The sequence below is a fragment of the Myotis myotis genome, unplaced genomic scaffold (genome assembly GCF_014108235.1).
Source record: "Myotis myotis isolate mMyoMyo1 unplaced genomic scaffold, mMyoMyo1.p scaffold_m19_p_59, whole genome shotgun sequence".
NCBI classification, from domain to species: Eukaryota; Metazoa; Chordata; class Mammalia; order Chiroptera; family Vespertilionidae; genus Myotis; species Myotis myotis.
In genome coordinates, this window is record NW_023416367.1 from 482,964 (window position 1) to 496,626 (window position 13,663).

At 53.8% G+C, this 13,663-nt stretch overlaps 1 protein-coding gene across 7 annotated transcripts in view; it reads right to left on the reverse strand.

Moving 5' to 3' along the window:
* PAX8 (paired box 8) overlaps positions 1-13,663 on the reverse strand; it is a 49,639-nt gene that overhangs the window by 22,907 nt on the left and 13,069 nt on the right. For all 7 annotated transcript variants that reach the window (XM_036311644.1, XM_036311640.1, XM_036311647.1 and 4 more), the window contains exon 3: positions 45-210. In XM_036311644.1, coding sequence (XP_036167537.1) covers positions 45-210 — 166 coding nt within the window. The remainder of the gene's footprint in view (positions 1-44; positions 211-13,663) is intronic.

Here is a 13,663-nt window from a genome sequence, read left to right on the forward strand (position 1 = left end):
GGCCGCCCTGCTGGAGGGTGGTGGGTGGTGAATTTCGTGCTTACCTGCCAAGAATCTTGCTGACACAACCATGGCTGACTCGAAGCTGGCGGGAGATGTCACAGGGCCTCACGCCCTGGTGGGCCAGGTCCACGATGCGCTGACGCACCACTTCGGGCAGGGGTCTGCCGTTCACGAAGGCCCCGCCCAGCTGGTTCAGCCCTCCGTGGCCTGGGAAGACAAGAAATAGTCCCAACACAGTGGTCAGGGCCAGGCGGCAGCTGGTTCACTCAGAGTCTACCCACCCATTCAAACACACATGGACTGCGTGCCCACTATGTGGAGGGCACTGTACCAGGCCCTGGGGATGCCAGGGGAATGAGGCAGATGTGGCCTCTGCTCTTGCCTCGTGAGGTTTATTAAAGTGCAGCCAAGACTGCCCAAGGCCCGTCAACATTCCTCACGACCACTGCTGGGGCCAGGGACATGCAGAAGGTATGGACGCTGGTGGGGACCAACCTCAAGCTCAGGGCACCGAGAAGAGCTCCTGGAGAAGATAAGCTGGGAGTGGAGATGCAAAGAGAGGAAGGAGAAAGCCATTCGGGCGATGGGACGCCAGGCGAAGCTGAGAGGCGAGAAGGGGCTTGTCCTTGGACTGACCAGCTGCCTAGAGGTGGTCGGGCTAATTTCAGGGCTGAGAGCTCCCTTCTTCTGATGAGGACACTGGGGCTTGTGGAGTTCTAGTGGCTTGGCTCACAGGACTCATGTGACTCGGCCTCTAGGAGAGGGAGTCAAGACACGACCCAGGGTAAGGTTCCATGCTGTGTCCTGCTTCCTTTCACGGCCCAGAACCGACCCCAGAAGCCGGGCATTGGCCCTGAGTCCTGTGCTGAAAGGCCATGGCCTGGGTGTGAGGCATCTTTTCTCATGGGGCTGGGTGTGCTGACCCGCTGTAATGGTGGAGCTGAGCAGTGGGGTGGGGGTGGGGGGGAGTTGTTGGGGGACCAGGCAGGCAGAGCCAGGCTTCTGCATGAGCCCATTAAGGACTAGTTATGGCCAAGGTGGGAAGTGCCTCTGCCGGGCACATCGTGCCCGTTACCGCCCACTGACTTAGCACATTCAGAACTGCTGTGTCTCCTCGGGGCCCAAGCTGTCTTCAGCACGACCGTCAACTTATCTTTTAAAAAAGAACAAGAAGAAGATGATCAAAAGCCTCAGGCCAGGGCACTAAGTCAGGAGGAAAAGCCCGCTGACCAAATGCCCGCAGGAGGGACACAGTGGCCCATCTTCCTGGTGAGCTTGGGCACAACTTCCCACCTTCCGGTTCTCGGCAGCCTGTCCCTTGGGTGCTTTTCCACCAGGGCTGGGAAGAAGCCGGCAGGGCATCAGGGCCACCAGAAGGCGGGGAGTGGCCTGTGCCCACTGCTGGGCCCATTCCATTGGCTCCTCATGGGACACAGTCCTTCCCAGCAGAATGGCTGCAGCTATTTGACCCTCATTTCCTCCTGGCTGCCTTTCGGCTCTTTGAGGTCCAGACACTGAACACCAGGGGGCGCCAGACAGCCGCTCAAACCCAGGCAAGCCCTTGGGGGTCCAGCTTTGTCCCCATTTCCCAGAACCTGGGCTCCTGGTCACCCCCCAGGCTTAGGCGTTGGCACCACGACCTCTGTATCTGGCAGCGAGGCTTCCTATGGGTGAGGTTGTTTGTCCCTGGGCAAGCAGAAGATTTAAAACACCAAACGCCATTTTGAGGTGGCACAAATTGGGAAGTTGGACTGAAAAAAAAAAATCTACCCTGTTTTCCCACCGAAGCTGTGTGGGTGATTGTCCTCAGTCGTCCTGAAGGGCTGACCTTGGAGACCCGAGGGCCCCAGGACCCTCCTGAAGGTTCGACCCTAGATCAGCCAGTATGGCTGTGAAGGGGAACGTGAGTTCAGCCTCTGAATTCTGAATTCTCTGGGGCTTTATTTTATTGTACTGGCTTCTGAGTGGCTGTGTGCTGCTATGCGGAGCTTTGGGTCAGATTCCTGCACTGACTTTGCCTACTTTAATTTTATCATTTAAAAAAGTTGGGTTTTGTTTCAACCATAGTGTTTTCATCCATCGAATGGAGCTAAAAAGCACCTCTTACTGTGTCTGCTGCTGACCTGTAACAGCTACTGTAAGGTGGGGGTGCGGGGAGTGAGAGTGGGGAAGTGTTTGGCTAGTTGAAAATCTTGATTTTAAATGTCAAATTTTTCTGATTTTTAATATGTACATGTTCTGGCCCAAGTGTGGCCCTGAGACTGGGGCAGTGATTCTCAAACTTGAGGTGCATCAGAATCACTTTAGGGGTTTGTTAAGACACAGGCTCCTAAAAAAAAATGAAAAGAAAAAAAGAGAGAGAGAGAGAGAAACCAAAAACAAACAAACAAAAAAAACCCAAAAAACACAGGCTTCTGAGCTCAGGGCCCCAAATTTCTGCATCAGCAGATCAGGGATGGAACAAAAAACCTGAGTTTCAACAAGTTCCCAGGAGGGGCGTGCTTGCTGGCCTGGGGCCATGTGTTGAAAGCCACTGGGCAATGGCTGGTAAAGACAATATAAGAGAATAACTAACTACTTGTGCACCTCCTACCCCACCCCACCTTATTCTAGAATCCTATTTCCTATTGTTTGTCTATTACAGTTTTCATTTATTTTCTTCTGAACACATATATACCGAGTGCCCACCATGAGTCAGGTACAAAGCCCTGGGGATACCGCCTTGAACATGATGAGAAACCAGGCCCTTGAAGAACTGGAAACCTTCGGGGGGGATGCAGTTGTTCAGGAAGAAGTGTTTTGAGAGAGGTAAGTCCAGGTGCTAGGGGGCCCATAAGTGGTGGGAAGGAAGCTGTAGGGAGAGATGACCAGGAGGTCACCAGGCGAAGAGGTTTCCATGGGAAAAAAAGTCCACGCACAAGGTCTCTGGGCTCTCAAGACATGAAAGGCTTGTGGCAACTGTGGGACAGGAGGAAGGAGGGCCTGGAAATGGCCCCTCTGGTTTGAGGTTTGGAGCTGAGTCCCTGTAATGGAGGACTTTTGTCCTTCCTGTGTCCGGTGTGGGGGAGTGAGTCACACCAGATGCCCAGAGGTGGGTGCAGCCTTCCTGCACTGAGGGCCGGACACCCACTGTGCTGACCACCTTTCCAAGTGGCTGTGGACAGGAGGACTTTGAGGCTGGAAGCCAGAAACGAGTGGGAGCCCCTGATTGGACCCGTGGAAGGAAGGTGTGCACCAGGAAGAGGCCTAGAGCTTCCTAAACAAAGGCCCTTTGCATGGTCCGGAGGGTCGTGGGTGCAGAATGGCGGGTGTGGAGGAGGAAGACGAGATGCCTGGCCGGACACAGCAGGTTCTGGGTGCTAACTTTCCGGGGCCAGGGAGGGCTTATTCTATAAGCGAGAGCATTTGCAAGTCTGCAAAGCCCTGGGGGAAGCCTGCTGTTCAGAAATGTAAACTTTGGAAAAGTGACCATCTGGGCAGGTCTTAGGACTTTCTTCTTTTTTTATTTTCTTTCTTTTTTTTAATCTTTATTATTGAAAGTATTAGAGATGTCCCCCTTTTTCCCATTGACCCCTTTTAGTCTCCCCTACTCCCCTAGTCCTTCACTCCACTATTGTCTGTGTCTATGGGTTATGCATATAAGCATGCAAGTTCTTTGATTAATCTCTTCCCACCCACCCACCCACCTACCCACCCCTGCCTTCCCTCTGAGATTCGACAGCCTGTTCCATCATTCTATCTTTTTAAAAAAATTTTCAATGACCATTTACATTCAATATTATTCTGCATTAGTTTCAGGTGTACAGCATAGTGCCCTACACAGTGGCCCCCGATATTTTAAGCACCCACTTGGCCCCATATATAGTTATTACAATATTACTGACTAAATTCTTTAGGCTATAGTTTACATCTCTGTGACACTTCAGTAACCACCAATTTGGAGATTAGGAAGTACACCTTGGGACTTTCTTTGATAATTTCCTCACCCCTTACAGGCTCTGAGGACTAAGGATGGTAGAAGGACCAGAGAGGCTCATTGCCCCAAATTCGCATACAGTCACCAACACCCAAGCTCTGAGGACGTGGGGATGGTTTCCTGGGCCCCGCGGTTCTTCGCACACGTCCCTGTCACGGCAATGACTGCACCGCGCCTGTGTCATGGCTTTATGTGTCTCCTCTTACATACCTAGCACCTCTCACAAAAGTTCAACGAATACTCCAGTAAAATACACGTGATAGACAAATGCTTCGCAGGTGTGAGGGGTGCTGGGATGGTTGTTGGGTCGATTCTCCACCCTGGGCCCCTGAGTTCCAGGTTCAGTTACTTTCCTCTTGTACCTGCTGGTTTCTCTCACCTCTGCCTAGTCCTGCAATGACAATGGTGCAATATCTTGTTCTGTGGCAATTTCCATTTAACTACCTTGGGATTTAACTGCTTTGGCCCCCAAAGAGTTTTATGGTAAGAATTTGAGACCTGTCAGGACTGTAATGGGAGGTGGGATGTTCTTTATTTCTTATTATTTTTAAAAAATGTGTTTTTATTTTAGACCGAGAGGAAGGGAGAGGGAGAGAGATAGAAATATCAATGATGAGAGAGAAACATCGATTGGCTGCCTCCTGTACACTGCCCACTGGGGATCGAGCCCACAACCTGGGCATGGGCCCTGACCAAGGAATGAACCGGCAACCTCTTGGCACATGGGTTGATGTTCAACCACCGAGCCACACCGGCCAGGCGGTGGTGTTCTTTAAATCATGCTGGGCCCACACCCTTCCACAAAGGTGTGGTCGTGTCAACCTGACCTGACTCTGGAGTCTTAGCCTGGTGGTGGTGGTGGTCTCTCCAGCACACTCACTTGCAGGCTGCGCTCTCCCACTGTGGCCTGCCAGCTGCTCCCCTTGGCGTGGTGCCTTTCTGGAACACACCCAGTGTTCCAACCTCTTGTTCTACCTTCCATCCCGAGTCTGCACCATGGGTCACTCCCGTATCTGCGAGGTATTGGGCTACCAGGGCACACAAGCCCGGGATGGACCAGGACACAGGGGCTGGGATGCTGGGAAGGACTTTTTTCAGCACCTGCACCTGGCTTCACCCCCAGCTGGCCATGTGGCCCTCGGCGTCCCTGTGCCTGTCCTCCTCCGAAGGGGACTGAGAGGAGGCAGCAGCCACTTCCCGCTGAGGCTTCTGAACAGATGTTCTCAGAGTGCCCACTACCTTTCTTGAGTGGTGTCATTCACGTTGTAATTTTATGTGTATTTGCATGATCATAGTATGAGTACCTCTTCTCCCACCACACTGAAAGCTCCATGAGGGCAGGGCCATGTCTGCTTTGTTCGTCATTAAATTATGTTAGGTGTTCAGTAAGTATCTGCCACATGAATTAACTGCCTCTAGTCTTCATCTTCCCCATGCGGAGTACTCAGCAAACCATGGCACTTTCACGTCCTAGTTACCTAACCGGTGCTGTCCAGCCGTGCCCAGCAGCACGCGTTCGCTTATCCACTCAACACATGGTTACTGCACATCTACCACGTGCCAAGCTCTTTACTAGAACCGAGGACATGGAGCTGATCCTGCCTCATGAAGCTTCCAGGGTAGGCATCGTGAAACACACAAGGAAATGTACAACTATTGCCTGGAGAGGGGCTAAGAAGGACACGGCAGAGTGCAGTGTGAAAGGATGACGGGGGAGGGCAAGGCATGGGGTATGTTCCAGGTGACCAAAGAAATTGAAGACATGTGGGACAAAGGTGAGTAGGGTTACCCAGCCACCTGGACTCACTGGTCTCTGGGCCCAACCTTGCACATGCAACCCTTAGCTGGGGAGCGGGACATCTAAAACCCAAGCCTGACCATGTCACTCCCACGTTTAAGAAAACTTGTGGGGCACGGCTCCATCACCTGCATGGGGAAGTCTAGGCTACGAATCTGGAGGACTGTGCCCAAGGAGGGACCCTGGCTTACCTCGTTTCCTACCTGTCTGAGACTTGAATCTGATGCCCTAGCCAGAGGCTGACTTGCTGCTCTTCTTCCATGGCATGGGAAGCCTCCTGTTCCTTGTCTGTGCTGTCCTCTGCCAGAGTGCCCCATCCTTATCTCCTGCTGATCGATTCACACTCAGACCCGAAGCAGTTCAGGAAGCTACAACCTACAGGTAACTACGTCTGCTTTTTGATCTGGTCCTTTCTTTTATTTTTTTAACTAGAGGCCTGGTGCATGAAAATTCATGCACTCAGGGCGGCAGGGGGTCCCTCAGCCTGGCCTGCACCCTCTCGCAGTCCGGGAGCCCTCAGGGAATGTCCAACTGACAGCTCCAGGGAGCGGGCCTAAGCTGCAGTCTGGCCTCCCTCTGCGGGAGACAGCTGGAGGATCAGCTCTGGCTCACACCCACCCACACTCTGCAGTCCTGGCCTATTGGAGGTTCCCCCACCCCCCTGGCCCTGGGAACAATAGGATAAGAAGTCTGGCTCCTTGGCTGCTCTTCCTTAGATCCACCCAGAGGGTGGGAGATTAGCACTGTCCTTCCCCAGCAGGAGAGAGCTGGTGGGGGGCAGAGGCAGGCAGATACAGGTGCACAGAGACACTCCCTGGATTAGCCTCTAGCTGGGAAATAACCAAACTCTGTTGGCGTTTTACCAGCCTTGGACTTAAAAGAAGAGGAAAGAGGGGAAGGAGGAAGGAGAGAGGCGATTGTCAGTATTCAGCCCCTTCCCCATGAGTCAGTGCTTAGCAGTAACACCTGTAGCCAGGTGGCGGGAGGAGTAGACTCTGGAGCCCAGTGAGCACAATAAACGCATCTTTCCCTCTACTTCGCACAACAGCCCTTCAAGAGGCAGCACATTATTCCACTTTGCAGATGAGGAGATGAGAAGCAGAGATGGTCCATAACCCACCGAAGGCTGCTTCACGACAAAGGGGCAGAGCCGACTGCGGCTGAGGCCAGGCCACCCCCGCGGGCTCCCCGGGCTCTGGCTAGTCCAGGACAGCCGGCGCCTCTAGAGCACATGTGGCTTCCTGTCACCACCAAGCGCAGTGCTTTCCAAAACCCACTGCAAAATCCCCGCCAGGTTTTCATTTTGTGGGGCCTAATTTTCCCTTTTTACGATTTTCTTTAGTCAGAGAAGAGACCTGATTCTGTTATACTTCTCCCCCTATTCCATGTCTGTTTATGTCCCTCCACTCTTTATGCCCATCCACGGCCCCCACACGGCCCCCACACATAGCTTATGCTCTGGGTTTTATTCCTCTGCCCTCAGTCTCCTCCAGTTGCTTTGCTTTTATTTCCATCCCTGCTGACCCCGCTCCTCCCCCTCCTCATCCCCTCCCAGCCCCTTCCCTGCCCCAGTCCTATCTGGTCAAACAGGGCACCCCCACCACCATGTCTCCCACCCTCTCACTCCGAGATTTCCCTCCTCTCTGCCAGGGCTCCTTTGGCCTGTCCCCCTCCCTGCATCGTCTTCATTGCCTGCATGACTGCTCAGGTTCCTTATCCCATCTTCCCCTCAAAGGCATTTGCAGCTCGCTGTTATTCTTGTATTAGCATCGAACCCATTAAAGCTAATTTGTTTGCCCTAATCTCCATTTATTTTTCCCTAGTTGATATTAGATTTCCCTTTCTATTGCTCCAGCATGATTTTCTCTTTGTCTTCCTAATGGTCTACCCCCCTCTCTCTTCCTCTATTAATCTGGTTGGCTTCACTACATGGTTTCAAGGCCTTTCCTGCCTCCTTCAGCCCTTAGATTAACCCTGTCACCTCCCTCTCAGGATGCCCCATGCCCAGTAGATTTCTGGGGATGGAGCTGCTGCAAATGGCAATAGGCCCATAAGCTCCCTAGAATAAAGCGACGGGGGGAGAGGCCCTGCTTGTGCGATGCCTGGTGAACACAGGGCTGGGCAGCTTGAGGCCAATGGGACACACATGGGCCGCTCTGAGCCCTGAGGTCACCGAGGTCAAGGGTCCCTGGAGTAGGTCCCCACTGGAGGCTGTCGCAAAGGCTTCTGGAGGCCCAGCCAGCTTGTTCAGGTCCTGTGCATTGTGTCAGTAGGAGATGGACACTGCCTCCCTCTGACTAAGATTAGACACCATTTCTCCTGTTTCCCTGAAGACACACTCCCTCTCCTTCCTGAAGAGGGCAGGTGTCCCCTCTGGATGTGGCTTTGGGGGGGTGGGGGCTACTCTGCACCCTGCACTCTGGCCTGCATGTTCCCAGCACAGAAGCCAGGGCCCTGCATTTGTGAGAGCGGAGATGTGCACGAGGCAGCTGGGCCAGCCCCGCTGCAAACGCACTGGGGGCCAGGAGCCTGCAAACTCCCTGCCTCTGGGGGCAGGGGCCTATGGATAGTAACACTGTTTCCTAAAGAAACATTAAAGCAATTTTCAGTTCATTAGATTTCAATTCAGTGAGCACACACTCTGTGTCTACTAATATTCCAGGCTGTGCGGGGAAGGCGGCTCTGAGCAGAAGACACAGTCCTTGAGAAACATACATGTTAATAAACCTGACGTGTTGTAGAACCTGAGTGTCTGATCCACGCACACGCCCTCTCCTGCAGTGTTCCCACAACCTGGGGTACCTGCAGTGTGCATGAGTGTGCGTGCATGAGTGTGTGCCTTTCTGTCTGTGCCTGTGTGCACATGTCTGTGAGTGTGTGTCTCTGTGTATCTGTGTGTCTCTGTGTGTGTGTGTGTCTGTGAGTGTGCGTGTCTGTTTATCTACCAGTGTGTGCCTGTGTGTGTCTATGAGTGTGTGTATATCTATTTGTGCATGCCTGAGCATATCTGTGTGTCTGTGTGTGTCTGTAAGTGCATGTGTCTGGGTGTCTGTGTGTATCTGTGCGTGTCTGTGTGTGTCTGAGTATGTGTCTGTGCATGTGAATGTCTGTGTGTGTATGTGTCTGTGTATATCTATTTTCATGTGTGTCTATGAGTTTGTGTATCTATCCCTGTGTTTGTGTGTATCTGTGTGTGAGTGTGCCTATCTGTGTGCGTGTGAATGTCTGTGAATGTGTGTGTCCGTGTGGGGTGCAGAGCCCTAGGACAGGGGTGGGGTGGGCTGTCCTAAGAGTGGAACCACAAGGGACAAATGAAGAAGAACCGCTGTTTCAAGCCTGACATACTGAGCAAAATCTGTGACAAAACTGCATATCTGTGCTTTCCACACCTGTCGACGGAATGCCAGAGCTGCAGCAAAGTGGATTATGCTCTCTACGGCCGCTTGCCACGCCTGAGGAAACCGGAGGGGCGGGGGAACAGACAGCCTCGGCTTGTGGTGCCAGGAGAGGAAACTGGGGTTGAGAACGAGGAGGCGGGTTCCGCCCACGCTGACCGCCCCTGTCTGTGTGTCAGTTTCCACATCTGGCTTAAAGGGGCACATGACCGTGACTGTCCTCCCGTCCTAACATCTGCAACACCAGGATGGCCTTCAGGCTGGCACAGAGCGGGTGCAGAGAGCTCTGATGGGGGGATCTCGGGAAATTTCTCCACAGACACTGACAGGAGTGGCTGTAGAAGACGAGGGCGAGCAGCACACAGTGGGCCCGTGGGCGGCGTGTGAGCCGCTCTGGTTAGCACAATGCGGAGGCAGACACACACCAGCAGGGTGGGCACATCTGGGGGCGTCCATGGCCAGGGAGGCAGACGGCCCTTCTAATGTCACAGGTCACATCATGGCAGAGCCAGGGCAGCACTCACGCTCTCTGACCTAAGTCCCTGTTCACGCCATGTCCCAGGCGCCCTTTGAGTCCCTGATACCCTCTCCGCAGGGGCCCAGAGAGTGAAGGAAGAAGGTAGGGGGGAGGGTTGGGCAGGATGGGTTTGAGACCGCAGCACGCCCTGAGTTTTCTGGCCCATGTATCGACTTGTTTGCTTGCCATTTTTATGTCTTTGGTGATAAACCCAGCCATGAGGCTCCCCTCTTATGCATCCTGGGTTCCTCTGTGGGAGCCCTTGGGTGGGCGCAGCAGGAAAGGCTCCAGAGAACGGGGTCTGCTTCTCCTCTCTCTGTCGGTTCCAAACCGGGGCTTCTGTAGCTGGTGTCACTCAGACCCAACCCCGCTCTCTGAGTCTGGCGCAGGGCTGGGTGGTGGGCGGAGCCAGACCAAGAACATGCAATGCTCAGACTTCTGTAGGTCGAACTGTGTCCCCCAAATCTCCTGTGTTGAAATCCTAGCCCCCAGGACATCAGAATGGGACCTCGTTTGAAAATAGGGTCCTTGCAGATGATCAGGTTAAGCTGAGGTTATTGGGGTGGGCCCTAATCCAGTGATGGCAAGCCTATGACATGCGTGTCAGAGGTGACACACAAACTCTTTTTTTTTGGTTGATTTTTCTTTGTTAAGTGGCATTTAAATATATAAAATAAATATAAAAATATAAGTCTTTGTTTTACTGTGGTTGCAAATATCAAAAAATTTCTATATGTGACACGGCACCAGAGTTAAGTTAGGGTTTTTCAAAATGCTGACACGCCGAGCTCAAAAGGTTCGCCATCACTGCCCTAATCCCATGTGACTGTGGCCTTATGAAAAGGTGACATTTGGATGAAAGAGAGAGAGAGAGAGGATGTAAAGGGAGGGTTGGCGTTATGCCACTATGTGTCAAGGGTCACCAGCGATGCCAGCAAACCACCTGATGCCTCGGGAGAGGGCGAGAGGTTCTCCCTCTCGGCCCGGAAGGAACCAGCCCTGCCTCGCCTCCGTCTCAGACTTCCAGCCTCCGGAACCCTGAGATAATACATTTCTTGTGTTTACACCCTCAATGTGTGGTACTTTGTATGGCAGCCCTAGGACAGATAAGCAGATAACCAGGATCTAACTCTGACCTGGGCACAGCCAGGCGCGGGAAGCGCTGGGGCCCCCTCCTGGGGTGTCTGGCTGCCCCTCCTAGTGACTTCTCAGCCTAAGGCAGCTCAGGCAGTCAGGCCGCGAACAAATGCTTTCTAACCTATGACCCTCCGCTCGGGCCCCTCCATCCCTTGCAGGTACAAGAGCATCAACCTCTCATCACAGCGCGGCCTTCTCCACCCGCCCGGCTCCCCGGCCACCAGGCTTCGCCTCGCTCCAGGGAGATTTTGGAAGCCCAGTCTAGAGCTGGTCCTGAACTCCCCTGATATCTGCAGGACCCTGTCAAAGTGCTGCCAGCTAAGCGATTCCTAAATTTAACTCAATTCAACAAATGTCGAGTGGGCCTTGGCTTTCACACTGTGTATGACGTGGGCTGGCGCTTGAAGCCCCATTTCATATGAGAAGACGGCAATTTGACGGCTAAATGGCCAGTCTGGAGCAGACCTGAGGCTGGGTCTGCATCTGACCCACTCGTGGAAATCCCCGAGAGGCGGGCGCCCTGCAGGGAGAAGGCTCTCTCCCCAGAGGGAGGCCTGAGAGCGCCACACAGGAAACATCTCTGCCCAGCCTGGAGGGGCCGGCTTAGGTCTGCGGGTCTCTGGTGCTGGCCCACAGCAGACTCGCCGGGAGCTTGTGCAGCTGCTGATTCCAGGCCCCGTTTGCTAACAGAGCCCCAGGAGGGTCTGAGGCTGGTCTAGAGACCACCCTGCGAAACCAGGCTGTACAAATACGTAATGAGCACCTGCTGTCTGTCTACTCTGTGCCGGATATTATTTGGGAAGTTTTATCCCCAACCTGCTGGTCCTCACAGATGCTCGGCCCTAAATCTGACTGGCCACCTTGTCAAGACGCCCAGTGTCCCCCAGAAAGGTCTCATGTGGGGTCAGACCTGCTCAGGCCTGCCAATGTTTGCTACTTTCAGAGGTCACTGCTGCCCGGCCTGACCCCCCTGCACCTGAGCCCAGCCAGCACGATGTCCATCCCCAGGACCAGGAGGGGCTCCAGGGGGCAGCTTGGACCTCGACGGTGGCAGCAAGTTCCCCTAAAAGGGAACTTTGCTTCCTCAGTCCCGTAGTAGCCACTTTAGGAAGAAAACAGAAGAGTAATTATAGCAACATCGTGTGAAAGAACCAGTGTGCCTCATGTTGGGAAAATTTCATGAGCAAAACTTGAACGTACAAGGTAGGGCAACTGGCGAAACAACCAAACATGTCACTGTAGAATTGTGTGAAAACTCCCAGCGCAGACATCTGGGGAGCCCTCACTGCATTTAGGACCTGTGTAAAGTGCTGGGGACAGAGTGAGACCCACTGTTCCTATTCGCCTGCCTCCAAGGTGGGCTCCGTGTGAGAAGGTAAGCCAGCCATGCTGGTGGGTCCCTGGACCCAAGTGCCCAGTCAGGGGCAGAGAAGGTGCAGAGGGAAGTCGGATGACAGCCACGGCAGGTGAGGGTACCAGAGAGGGCTCTGGTGAAGGAGGTGGTACTTGGCCGAGCATTGCCAGGGTGGGAGTGAGGATGGTATTCCGGGCGGCTGCCACTGGATGGGCAAAGGCCGGAGGTGGGAGCATGCACAGTGTGTTTAGGAAACAAAGACTAGTTGGCTGGACCAGGAGTTTGCATGCAGGAGTAGTGGGAAATAGAGTCAAAAAGTAGGAAGGGATCTTCTCGGATTATACACCAGGGGTTTGCCCTCAAGTGCCAGTTAACGATTGGATTGACAGGAAGTGTGAGCAGGACTCCAAGATAGTTTTGGAAAGTCACCAGGCTGAGTCTCTGGAACGGGGCTGGAAAAGGTAAAAAGCAAGAACATGTTTGTAATGCAAACCCTCCAGCTCCCGCAGACTGTTCCCCGCTGGCCCACTTAATACTGAGTCCGGGACCCACGGACAGAGGCGATTGGTGAGTGGCTCTGGCACGAGAGCTGAAAGGGGCATGGGAATTGACGCCTCACGTGTGCAGTAGCCCAGGCAAGGACAGCAGTTCAGGCACCCCGTGCACGTGACCCAGGCTTCTCCGTGGCAGCTCAGAATTAACACCTGCACACTCTCTCATCAAAGCCCATGGCTTGTCTGAACCACACCTGTCTTTCCACTGCTGTCCCCTGCACCTGAGCTGATTCAGGTCCCTGAATTGCATACTCCTCAGGTCTCCACATCCCTGCTCCTGCTGGTCCCTCCTCAGGTCACCTGGTGGAAACCTGCCCCTGACTCAGGAGGCTCCCTCCCCGACCCCAGCCCAGCGCCCGCCCTCTCCCGCTCACTCAGCATCCATGTCCGTCTACACTGGAGCCTCCCCTCTCTCGTCATCGTGAAGGCCAAGGCACGCCTAACTCCATGCCTGCCATTCCCAAGGACTCAGTAGATATTTACATACTGAACTAAATATTACTGTAATAATGCCCTCTGAAGTGATTTGGAGATAGAACCCGAGGTCTGTGTGGCCAGGGGTGCCTGGCTGGGTAAGAACGTGTCCTGAGAACTGGGCGGCTGAGAGCTGGTGCCGTGAGCGATGGCACAGAGCCCTGGGGCAGTGCAGGTGTGCTGGGACTCAGAGGCAGAGGCGGGGACACCAGGTGCCTCTTTAGGAGCTGCAGTGAAGCCCGAGGTGGTCCAGGCACAGGTGCACACTGAGCACCCCTCAGGGAGAAACAGGCAGGAGAGGGGGTTGCCATACAACATAGAGGGCTGGGAATACACGTGTGTCTGGATAGTGGGCCAAGAAGAATAAAAATAAATCATTATTTCTGTGGGTGTTGCTATGGACTGAATGGGTGTGTCCCTCCCCCCCCACCCCCCAGATTCACATGTTAAAGCCC